A 13102-nucleotide genomic window follows, 5' to 3' on the forward strand; every position below is an offset into this window, starting at 1 on the left:
CTTCTTCAGGCTCAGCTATATGACTTCTGAAGTCATATAGGTTCTATGGAATTCCTAGCTGGGAAAGCCAGATATAAATAGAATCTTCCAAACTCTCATATGCTGGGGACCCCACTGTATCATCAGGTGGTTTTCTGAAACACTCATCTAAATTAAAGTCCAATAAACCTCATTAATTTGGAGTAACTGGGGGGAGTGGATATGTGTGTGTGGGGTGGAGAATGGGTGTCAACCAAGAACGGGGGAAAAATATGAATTATAGAACTTTTTAAAAAGAGCAATTACTACTTTTGAGTACACAAAGTAACAGGAATAGCTAAGAGTTTTATAAATCTTTCCAGAACTGCTTTAATGAATAGATGCATTGTTTGTAAGTAATACACAGATTGTATGCATGGAAAATGAGTGTCACCAAAGTGAAAATGGTCACGAAATGTACCCAAACCTCCAGTGGCTCCCAATTGCCTCTAGGATAGAATACAACCTCCTTAGGACTCTCTACCTCAAGATTTCTACCATCTGGTTCCAATCTACCTTTCCATCCTGTTTTCAATTTAATTCAGTATATTTATTAAGCAAATGCTACATGTCAAGGACTAGTGCCCTATGGGTTACAAAGACAAAAAAATCCTCCAAATTCCCCTCTCTTTATGGACCCTGCCCATCAGTCAAATTAGAATACTAGCTCTTCCTCTACTTCAGCCTGTACTTTCCTACTTTCATGTATTTGCAGTATAGGGAGTGCCTAGAATGCATTCCCTGTTCATTTTAGCCTAAAATTCTTTCTTTTAAGGACAGTTCAGGTAGCATCTCTTCCAAGTCTCTCCACTCCCCAAGTGAAAGTGATAACTCTCACATCAAAATTTCCTAGAGTATATTCTTTGAATCTCTCCTTAGCTCTTATTACAGTCTACCATGTACCATGTCTATCTGTGAATATGACACATCCGTCCAATTAGACTGTAAACTCCTTAGCGTTGGTAGTTATATCATTTTTCATGAGACTGCATAGCACAGTCTTTTCCACATGTGTTGATGTTGAGTCATTTGTCAGTTGTGTATGACTCTTCGTGATACCATTTAGAGTTTTCTTGGTAAGATACTGGAGTGGTTTGCCATTTTTTTCTTCTGCTCATTTTACAGATGAGGAACTGAGGTCAACAGAATTAAGTGACTTCTCCAAGGTCAGAGTTAACAAGTGTCTCAAGTCAAATGTGAACTAAGGAAGATGAGCCTTCCTGGCTCCAGGTCTGGCATTCCATCCTCATGTCATCCTAGTTATCCCTCCCCCTTCCACCTAGTGGGTATTTAATTAATATATACTGAAGTAAAAAGAAATAAAACTATTTGATCAGCAAAATGAGTTTGTAAAAGTCAATTAAATCCAGTTCTCAATGATGCAAAATGGGAAGGAGCTAAGGAGACACTTATCCCACCTTCTCATTGAAAGGTTTACCAATCAGCATTGCCTTACCATCACAATAAAAGTGGCTCAAAGTTGAACTAGGGACAGTCCTCACTCCAGCTGATTGATACTTTGGGATTGATAACCTCTTTTTTGTCTTTAAAAAAAAGTCAATCAAGTTTCTCTTAAGGGATTATAATATATAGAGAGAACAGATTACTATGATCTCTAAGTTCCTTTTAAATTTAAAATTATTTAATGATTATTTATTTTGCTTATATTATTAATTTTCTTAGTGAACTCTTGTTTTTTAATAGATAGAAAACTTTATCACCACTCTTGTCAAAATGATAATTTCCAGGATTCATTACAGTTTAGTGTGTGTGGTTATTTCAAGAAACAATGGGTGGTCATTAAACTAAGTGATCATTAAAAGCATATAGAGAGGCAACTAGGTAGTGTAGTGGATAGAGCACCAGCCCTGGGGTCAGGAAGGCCTGAGTTCAAATCAGACCTCAAACAAATAATAATTACCTAGTTGTGTGACCTTGGGCAAGTCTCTTAACCTCATTGCCTTAAATAAATTTAAAAATTTTTTAAAAAATATTAAAAGCATATGGAGCTGTTAAGGAAGAGAGTCCTGAGAGATAATGTGATGAAATAATTCTAACAAGAAAAAAGTCATCACATACAGCCTTTAAGAAAACTGAAGTTTTTTCTTTGTGATGGGAAGGGTCATGGTACATATCTGTAGTGTAAAAAAAATCAGGCACAAATAAAACTGAATTCTGACATATTAAAATATATGTTGAAATTCAAAGAATTTTAATTGATACCATTTCCACACTTCACAAACATGTTCCACTAATATTATTTTGCTTGAGAAGAACCTAAATCCTGGGTCAGGCTGTTATTTGGAATGGGCGGAATGGGAAGGGGGTAGAGTATAGGGTTTGTTTTCTGTCTTTTTTTAAAAAATAAATTTTGAAATCACTATCATGGCAAGCTTTGGTTGATACTGAGAATATTAATAGAATTAATTTAATTAAGGATAATGAAAAAATATGCCATGAACAATCAAGAATTCCTATATCACCGTGGGGGACAGGCAGAAAAGGGGAGACATTTGCTGATCTAACAATTTGGTTTTCCATATAGTACTTTTTTTTTTTTTTTTTTTTTAGTTTTTGCAAGGCAATGGGGTTAAATGGCTTGCCCAAGACCACACGGCTAGGTAATTATTAAGTGTCTGAGGCAGGATTTGAACTCAGGTACTCCTGACTCCAAGGCCAGTGCTCTATCCACTGCGCCACCTAGCCACCCCCCATATAGTACTTGTTCAAGAAATCCAAGAACAATCACAAAGTGTCTTGGCCTTGAAAAAGCCTTCGTGTGTGTGTGTGTGTGTGTGTGTGAGAGAGAGAGAGAGAGAGAGAGAGAGAGAGAGAGAGAGAGAGAGAGAGAGAGAGAGAGAGAGAGAGAGAGAAAGAGACACAACCTCCAAATAGTACTGGACTGTGACCACCAGAGGTACACAGATATCTCCAACTCTAACAGTACCCTATGTTAGCACAAAATGCCATCCTTCCTCTTTGAACCTTCAGGTAGACAACAAATATTATAATTTGAGAATCTATTTGCAACTTTTCATATAGTTTCAATGGCCAACTCTGCTGATGACTGCAAGCCCTCATCCTCTCTTCAGTTCCATTCTTGTATTTCCAGTGAGTCAGTGGTAATTTCCCCTCAAAATCTCATTGTCAACTCAAACATGCTCAAACTCAAAAAAAGCTCAAAGGTTTACTCGTTGAAAGTACAAGGTTTTTTTTTTTTTGACTCCTCATTGCTCTCTAAATCTAATCATTAGTTTCTATTAAATCCTCTATGATCTCTTGATTCTATCCCTATTGGTATCACTTTGGTTCAGTCCTTGATTATCTCATGTCTTCTGTTTGGTTTTTCTGCACTCTAAACTATCCTGATTATTGCTACCAGATGCATTGTCCTAAGAACAGCTCTGATTCCTACTTCTAACAAAAAACTAATCAGTTAATCCTTTTAAGGGCCTTAAAATTCTTTAGCCTGGTTATTCAAGACTTTTCACAAACTGGCCCATGTCCCTTCTGACTTAAGTTCCCATTACTCTCCTATCCTGTTTATCTCAGTTTAAAAATGATCTTTCCCCCTTTCAGAAGTTGTCACTAGGTCAAGGTCTATCTTCAAATCCAATGCTCTTTCTGCTTTTCCATGTTGACTATCTCTATATGCTGGTATCTTCTCCACATATCTGACTATAGTTGTAGCAAAAGACATGAAGCAAGGGTTGATGTAAAGTTGTTGTGGCTATTCAGGCTATCAATGACTCAACTTGAGAGGCTTTCCTGAATGCCATTCAGGAAGAATTTATGGGACACTGTTATGTTTCAAAGTCATCTATCCTTTTTACCCTTCATCATGAGTAGTTTAAGCCTTTTTTCCTCTCCTTTTAACCATTCACCTTTATTTTTCTCCTCCCATTAGTTAACTTTTTTTTTTTTTTAGTATTTTTTGCAAGTGGCTTGTCCAAGGCCACACAGCTAGGTAATTATTAAGTGTCTGAGGCCAGATTTGAACTAAGGTATTCCTGACTCCAAGCCTGGTGCTCTATCCACTGCACCACCTAGCCGCCCCTCCATTAGTTAACTTTTGAAGATATCTCTTACCCTTCATTTTTCATTTTTACATAGTGACAAATACTTTCATCATAATATTAATAAAAATTCATACATGGGACTTTAAAGTTTCAAGTTGCTTTCTTTACATTAACCCTGTGGGTATCTGAGGCAAACCTATCTCTGTATAGATAAGGAAACTGGTTCAGAGATGTCCACTTGCCATGATCACATACTTAGATCACATACTCAGATGGGAATTCAGACAGACTCCTATCTGCTACATGCATACCTTTATCTTCTATTCTTTTCCAGCCTTTCCTGAGTTTATAACACTTGGAAAAAAGTTATCTTAGAAAACATGTCACTTTCAGAGCAGCAGAACTGGGACTATAGTTAACAACTCTGCCAGGTTTTAATTGCTGATTTTTTGTAAAGACAAACAAGTGTATAATTTCAAAGGTCTTTTAAGACAAGGAAGTACTAAAACATGCCAGCCACTCAGCTACAGAGAAAAGATAGATGAATTTTTGTTGTCTGTCTCCCAGGCTTTCCCAAAGCTGCAAATTTTGAGTCTGAGGAGTCTCTATGACTTTGCCTGCCACACCAAGGGTTTGAAGAAACCTGATGTTATAGGAAGGTTAAGGAATTTAATCTCATAATCTGCAGACTATTGAGTAAATTGATATAAGCATGTTGAGTTGAAGTTTCTGTTCCTTGTTCCTGATTTCTAATTGAGCTGTAGTTCTCCTGGGTTCTAAGAGGCAGTTTATACAAATCTGAATTCTAAGTTAAGAATAGGGAAATAGAGTCCAATCTTGTAGAACTTCCACATCAACCTAGCCGGAGTGGCTAATGATATTAGATTCAAAGAGTAATTTAATTTTTTTTTAATTTTTTTTTTTTTTAGGTTTTTGCAAGGCAAATGGGGTTAACTGGCTTGCCCAAGGTCACACAGCTAGGTTATTATTAAGTGTCTGAGGTCGGATTTGAACCCAGGTACTCCTGACTCCAAGGCTGATGCTTTATCCACTACGCCACCTAGCCGCCCCCTAAAGAGTAATTTTAAAGAGCTATGAGAAAGATTTCTTTTTTGTTTTGGAACTATATAGTTCTTTCACTCTAAGAAAGGCTTTTTCAAGTTTTTGCTTTATGGCAGAAAACTGCTGTTTGTTCAATGAGTCAATTTTCTCTCAAATATAGGAAGAGGTAATGAAAAGAATCTCAATTCAACTTACCTCACCCATTTTAAAAATTGTAATCTTCCTAAAGTCATTGAAAAAAGTAAACATGGGGTGACTAGGTGGCGTAGTGGATAAAACACTGGCCCTGAAGTCAGGAGTACCTGGGTTCAAATCCGACCTCAGACACTTAATAATAACCTAGCTGTGTGACCTTGGGCAAGCCAGTTAACCCCATTTGTCTTCCAAAAACCTAAAAAAAAAAAGTAAACAATCATATCAGCAGTCAACATTTAAATAGTTTCCATGTGGTCCTAAGAAGTTAGCTATATAAATTTTTTCCTTCAGTTGTTAAGTGAGAATCACCATGAAGAATGCATAAATTTTGGGGTCAATTTCATGTTTAAAATTCTCAGAAAAGAAAAGTCATCAGACAACAACAATCTGAGAACATATGGCTCTTTGTGCATTTTAGGTTTGTTACATCTTTGTTAGAAGGTGAAGGACATGTGTTATTTTCATTTTTTTGACTATTTTTCAAAGTTGTTTTTCTTTATACTATCATTATCACTGTATAAGTTGTTCTCCTAGGCCTGCTCACTTTGATCTTTATCAGTTCAAAAAGGTTTTCTCATTTTTCCCTGAAACTGTCTATTCTATCATTTCTCAAGGTACAATAATATTTCATTATATTCACATGCCATTCCCCATTAGGACAGTCTCCCAGTTTCTAGTTTTTGGCTACCATAAAAACAGCTAACATACATATGTGTGTACGTGTGTACATGTGTACGTGTGTGTGTGTGTGTGTGTGTGTGTGTGTGTGTACATTAAACCTATTGATTCTTTTACTCTTTGATTTCTTTGGGGTATGGACCTAGAAGAGGAATAGCTTTGGTCAAAGGGTATGCACCGTTTGGTAACTTTATTGGCATAGTTCCAAACTGCTTTCCAGAATGGATCAATTGTGCACCAGAGTTCCGATTTTTCCACAGTCCTTCAACATTTGTCATTTTTTTCTTTTGTCTTCTTTGCCAGTCTGACAGTAAACCTTCATTTTTTTCAACTGTAAAACTTCAAAAGGGTCTTGATCTGTGGTTTTTTTGTGCTTTCTCTATAACTTAAATCTTAGAGAGCCGTTTAGTGCATGAAGATGTACAGTCTAAACGCTTTGTTTACAGATGAGGAAACCAAGGCACAGAAAGGTTAAGTGATTTACTAAGGTCATGCAAATGAGAGACAGAGTGAGGATTAAAACCCATATTTCCTTACTCCAAATCCAGTGAGTACCCTTCTGACCCTACTGAGCTCTCATTTATTTTGCCTTTTTCCCCAAAGAATAGTCTCTTTTTTCTTCTAATTCTTTTCTATTTTCAAAACAATTCAGGTCTTTCCTTATCTAGCAAAATTTTTCCTTTATCCTGTTTGCTATTCCAACTACAAAACAATCTTGTTCCTTTTTGCTCTCCAACTATTTGAACTTATCTTGCCTAGTTTATACAAGATCATTTAGGGAAGGAGTTGGGAACAAGTATTTATTAAGTTCATCTGTCATACCAGGCACTGTACTAAATGCTTTTAAAATATTATCTCATTTGATCCTCACAACAACCCTAGGAGAGATAGGTGCTATTATTAGCACCCAATTTCATAGTGAAGGTGACTGAAGCAGACAGAAGTTGTGACTTTCCCAGACTCATCTTCCTGAGTTCAAAACTGGCCTCAGACCTCACTAGCTATGTGACTCTGGGCAAGTCACTTAACCCTGTTTGCGCCAGTTTCCTCATCTGTGAAACAAGCTGGAGAAGGAAACGGCAAATGGGGTCCAGTCTCTGCCAAGAAAATCCCAAATGGAGTCATGAAGAGCCAGATAGGACTGAATAACAATTTCTTTAATAAACTCTGTTAATAAAAATTGTTTCCCTCCAAATGACAAAGATAAAAGCAGAAAGGATACACCAAAAAATGATGACACATCAACATCTAAACCAACTGCATTTCCACTGAAATTCATTCATCATTTTTGAGGGCTTTTCTAGTTCATTTCTCAATTCTTACTTGGACTGTAGCTAAGAATGCAATGTGTCATCTTCAAGTTTGTAAAGCTTCAGGTTAGTGTTTAATAAATGATTAATAACAGCACACACAAGTCATAATGACAAATACAAACTGGTATAACAACACCAGCCTCTGAACAAATAATATTTGGGGTACTGTAATTATATATTATGTACTTACATTGTGCCTTTTATCTATAGATGCCATGGAATTCCCATCATCTACCTCTGTGCCTGTCACTTAACATATAAGGTTTTATTACTTGTGAATTTGAAAGATGCTCAATATGCCTGAATCTTCAGATGTAAAACTTATTTGCTGCATTTCAGACTGAGATTTCTGGTAGAGAACAAAATACATAATTTTTAAAATAGATTTAAAAGTACCCCTTCTACTACCCTTCCAAGAAACAAAAACAAACCAGGATTATTGCTCAATGACATCTTCCTTCAGTGCATAACAAGACAAATTTGTTCAGAAATACTCTCTCCAGTGGAAGGGCCATTAGTAGTCATCTGATTCAACCCCTAGCTGAACAAAAATCACCTCTCTAGCACTTTCATCCAGGATTTATCAAGTCTTTGCTTGAAGTCTTCTAACAAGGAGGCCCTTATTACCTCTGGAAGTAGGTAATCTATTACATTTTGTGGAAGTAGTCTATTCCACTTTGGAAGTGCCAATTGTTAGAAATCTTTTCCTTACATGGAAAAAATATCTGTCTTTCTGTAGCCTCTACCAGGTGTGTCCAACCTGACCCTCATGGGTCACTCATGACTATTTGTGGTGTGGTTTACATTGTAGTCATAAATGAATATTGAATTCTGTATGTTATGCTTGCCAGGTTTTTGTTGAACAGTGTGGCCCAGAAGAGCTAAAAAGTTGGACACCTTTTCATACACACTGCTTTTGGTTATGATCTCTGGAGTCAAGGAAGACATGGCAGCTCTTACCCAGTTCAGCTCCCCTCTCTCCTGCTCCCCACTCCCCAAGTCTTGCTTTTTCCAGGCTAAATATTTCTAGTTCCTTCAAATGATCCCTGTAAGTAACTTATTTATATAGCATTTACAAAGATTATCTAATTTTGTTCTTAACTACCCACCCCTGGGAGGCAGATGCTCTCCTTTATTCCCATTATAAAGATGAGGAAATTGAGGTTGAGAGAGATTAAGTGGCTTGTGCAGCATCATGCAGCTTGTAAGTGCTTGAGGCAGAATTCAAACTCAGGTCTTCCTGATTCCAGGCTCATGTGTTCTAGCCTAGCTGTCTCTAAATATGTATGGCATGAGACCTACAGGACCTTCACTACCCTGGTTGATCTCTCCCAGAATCCCTTCAGTTTATCCACCTGCTTCTTAGAACATATATTCTGAATTCTAATTTCAGTAACATATCTTGTTTATGCCACAGGCATAAATACACAAATATAGTCTTTCATGATTTACAAAGTCCTTTCCTTAAAACAACACTGTGAGATAGGTAGTGTGAGTATTCTTATCCTTATTTTACAGATGGAGAGGAAATGGGAAGTAGTAGAGAGATAGCTGACCTTCAAGTCAGGAAGACCTGGGCTGCAGTCCTGCCTCATACTCTGGCTTTGTGACCCTGGACAAGTCCCTTTTATCTCTTAGTGTTCTAGGCAAATCCTTAAGCACATACAAGTGCTGACCTGCTTTCTTGGAGAGTGTTCTTCATCTCATCAAGGGCACTCTAAACTACACTGGTCTAGCCAAAACAAAAAAAATGTTGTGTATATGAATACATCTGAATATTCATATCTAAATATACATCCTTGCATTCAGTACACAAATGTCCTATAATAATAATAATAATAATAACTACATTTTTCATCATTTGTAGGAACTATTCAGTCTACTTGGGCAAAGAAATAAGTCACTGTCAAATAGAGATGACATGTAGCCAAAACTTTCTCAGTTCCCAGAAGTATTTGTATCATTTATGAAGTGGTTTCCAAACTATGTTTTTTTTTTTGCCCTAGGAAAATTGGGACCAAAAATATATTCAGTAACTATCATTCAAAACAAACTCTGAAGAGCAAAAGAAAACAAATATTTTTCAAGATTTGTTCAAGATTTTAAGGAGTTTTACTCGAAATAAATAAAATCTTTAAAAAATAAAAAAAAATTTAAAAAAGAAGTGAGTTTTATTGAGGTATTCATTTTTTTATAAAATGGCCTCAAAAATCAAACAATTTTAAGGAAAATTATTTCACATGAAAAGTTAGAAATATCTTAAGTTTCCTTTGAGACAGTTTTTGATTTGAGTCAGAGTTCATTTAACTGCCTGCTTTTAATAATAGTGTAAGAATTATAAATATTTTCAGTTATTGGGGATGAAGAAACTTCCCACCTAAGGAAATGGAAACTAATAAAGTTTCCCCTACCACAATAAGGGAGCAAGGCTGGCATGGTCATTCTCATTACCTTGCCCTAAACTCCAGATTAACCCTGAAATGAGAAGGGAGTGGAAAGAGGAACTAGAGAGAGCTCTGGACTTGTCATCAAGAAAATTTGAGTTTGAATCCCAACTCTGATTCTTAACCAGCTGAATGGCCATAGATAAATCATTTACCTCTCTAGGTCTCAGTTTCTATATCCATAAAATGGACATAAAAACATTTGTAATACAAAACATGAAAGGTAACATGGTTTAGTGGATGATGTTTGTTATTCATTCTCAAAGAAGACAATGACATCAGGAAGATGATGCCATGATATGCACATGAATTGAATTTGAGTGAGGGGGTGCTGTGCCTCACCAGCCTCACTTTCTCCTACAGTCATCTGGGTCCAGTGGCCGGATATAAATCAAGACAACTGGAGATGGCCCTGGATATGAGGCAATTAGGGTTAAGTGACTTGCCCAAGGTCACACAGCTAATAAGTATCTGAGGCTGGATTTAAACTTAGGTCCTCCTGACTTCAGAGCCAGGGGTTTTCCCCTAGTACGTCATCTAGCTGATCCATTGGACGTATAGTTAGGATGACCCGGGTTCAAAGTTCCATATGTCTGAGACATATTAGATGCGCAAATCATAGACAACTTGTGAAGATGCTCAAATATGAAACTGTGCATCCAATACTTTATAAACCTTTAAACTCTATATGAAATGTCAGTTATTATTATCACTAATAATAGTTACCAGAGAGCAGGTGTGCTTAAGGAAGGTAAATTGCTATTACTATAGAATGTGGTGGTAGAAGTAATTTGAGTTATTAAAAGTCATACAAAGGGCGGTCAGAAGACTTGGATTAAAATTCTGTCTCCAGTACTATTTGAGTGAGTGGCTGACCCTCTCCAGATCTCAGTTTCCTTCTCTGTAAAATGATCCGGTTGGATTATATGATTTTTGATGCTTCCATCGCTAAATTCTGAGATCTAGAATCTTATGTCCAATAGGAATAAGTCCTTCTAATCTACTCACCTTTATATTAACATACCCCAAAAAAGTAAAACCCTTAGACTGTGTACACCTACGTACAAGGGTCCTTCTCTCACTAACTCATGCTGCTGTTTCAGTTCTGTCCCATCCCTTCTATACAACTCTGTCAGGACAACTGGAAATAAACTTTCCCTCATCTCAGGACAGAAACGACATGGGAATAGAAGGTAACAGCTACCAGGGCTTTTTTTTTTTTTGGTGACTACTAAGCAGGTGATGATCACCGTCCTTGGGCCTGCTGGGACGACTCTCAGCTGCACCTTAAGATGAAAGCACTAAGGGGAAGGGAGATGCTGGCACTCAACTTAGAATTAAGTTCTGGGGAGGAGTCGGAATTTACAGGGAGCCTAGAAGGGAGGGGAGGGAAAAAGGGGGAAGTCCTGGGGGGGCGACGTAGGCAGAGAATTCAGGGGCCAGGGTTAAGGTCCGTGAATGAGTAATGTGTGTGTGTAGATGGATAGAGATTTAGATAGAGGCAGATAAAAAGTTGTGTTGCCCCATAATTGGTTCCCGTCTGCATTATTCTCAGAAGGTGCCTTTGGTGTGCCAGGGCTGTGGACAGAGCGGGGAGGAAAACTCCCGGGGGAGGAGGGGGCGAGGGGCGCCGGGGCAGAGGCCTAATTCCCGGGCTGAACTGGGCCAACTCCACGGGCTCGGGACCCGGGGGAGGGGAGGGTCAAGGAGGCCGGGGCGGCGCGGGCGCGGTTACCGGATGAAGGTGGTCTTGCCCGTGCTGTACTGGCCCACCAGCAGCACCATGGGCTTGTTGTCGAAGTCGGCGTCCTCCAGCGCCGGCGAGTGGAACTCGTGGAAGCGGTACGCCTCCTCCAGCGGCAGCACCTTGCGCAGGTAGAGCGAACGCAGGCCGCCCGTCACCGTCTGCACCGCGTCCGCCCCGCCGGCCCGATCGCGCCCGCCCTGCCGCCCCATCCAGCTGAACATCCCGACTCGGTCCGGCCCGGCCCGCTCCGCTCCGGCCCCTGCGCAGCGCCCCGACGTCGCCCCCGCGGCCCGCCCGGCGGAATGAGGCAGCGGGCGCCCGCGCGCCGCCACCGCCCAAGCCCGGGCCCCGCCCCCCCGAGGCCCGGACCAATCGTCCTCGGACACGTCACCTTTCACCTTCTCGCCTCCGGAGGTTCCCCCCCCGGGCTCCTTCCTGGTTGGGTGCTTTCCAGGCCGCCAGCCTATGGAGAGGAGCTTCCTCATGAATTATTCATGAGGGCGCCGGGCATCCCGCTTTCCCAGTGGCTCCGGGGCTGGGCAGCGGCTGGGCCACCTCCGCTCACTCTCCCTCCAGCTCAGATGGCACTTGCTTCCGGACCCGTCATCACTCCGAGGGCTTTAGCCCATTTGATTGTCACAGTCTCTGGGGGAGTCCCAGCCAGGGGGCCTCGTACATGGTAACATCAACACCACCCCAGAGCTAGTTCAACGTTAATGTCAGCGGGACACGTGTGTGTGATTTAAGATTAAGGGACTAAGGACAGGGGGCTAGTTTAACTAATTAGCTGCTAGTTGACTGACTCCCTGGGATTTATATTGATTTATTTTCATTCATTTATTATTTTTATTTTTTTCCAATTTCACTCAAAGATACTTTTCAACATTCATTTTTTGGTAAGATTTTGAATTCCACATTTTTCTTCCTCCTCCCTTCCCTCCCCCCTCCCTTTGTCAGCGAGTAATCTGCTATAGATTATACATGAACAAACAACTACATTAACCATACTTCCATACTAGGAAGAATCAGAAGGGGAGGAATAAAAAAAATTTTTTAAAAATGAAAATAGTTTGCTTTGGTCTGGATTCAGACTCCATAGTTTTCTCTGAATGTGGATGATATTATCCCTCTCTGATTGATATTTAACTGGATTATTATTTAATTGGACTTCTGTGATGATAGAAAATTGGTCATTGTCTTCATTATGACTTTTTCATGGACATAGAATCGATTCTTTTCTAGTAAAAAAACAGAAAACAACCCTCCCCCCCCCCACACACAAAATTGTCATTTGCAAAGTGCTTTACATAGTAATATTGCATTTGATTTCATCAACTTCTAGTAAAAACCAAAAAGCCTACCAACCTATCATATATGTGTGTATATATCAGATATATAAGCACATGTATATATGTTAGAGTTTGCAAAGCACAAAGATACATATAATATTCTCATTTGATCTCACTGATATATTATCTCAAGGATACCAGATGTTTCCTCTCCATTTCAGTGCCTTTGAAATTTCCCAAGCTTGAACTGCACTCTCCTCATCTCCACCCCTTAGAATACCATTGATGTTGGGTAATGACTGAACAAACTGTGGCATATATATATATATATATATAT

General features: G+C 39.2%; 1 protein-coding gene across 1 annotated transcript in view; it reads right to left on the bottom strand.

Annotated features, from left to right (window-relative positions):
- The window catches only part of EHD4 (EH domain containing 4), a 107301-nt gene extending 95585 nt beyond the window's left edge, over positions 1-11716 (bottom strand). The window contains exon 1 of the mRNA XM_074235166.1: positions 11465-11716. Within this exon, the coding sequence (XP_074091267.1) occupies positions 11465-11697 (233 nt within the window). The 5' untranslated portion in view covers positions 11698-11716. The remainder of the gene's footprint in view (positions 1-11464) is intronic.
- Positions 11717-13102: the final 1386 nt, after the last annotated feature.

This window comes from Macrotis lagotis, chromosome 4 (assembly GCF_037893015.1).
Source record: "Macrotis lagotis isolate mMagLag1 chromosome 4, bilby.v1.9.chrom.fasta, whole genome shotgun sequence".
Lineage (NCBI taxonomy): Eukaryota > Metazoa > Chordata > Mammalia > Peramelemorphia > Peramelidae > Macrotis > Macrotis lagotis.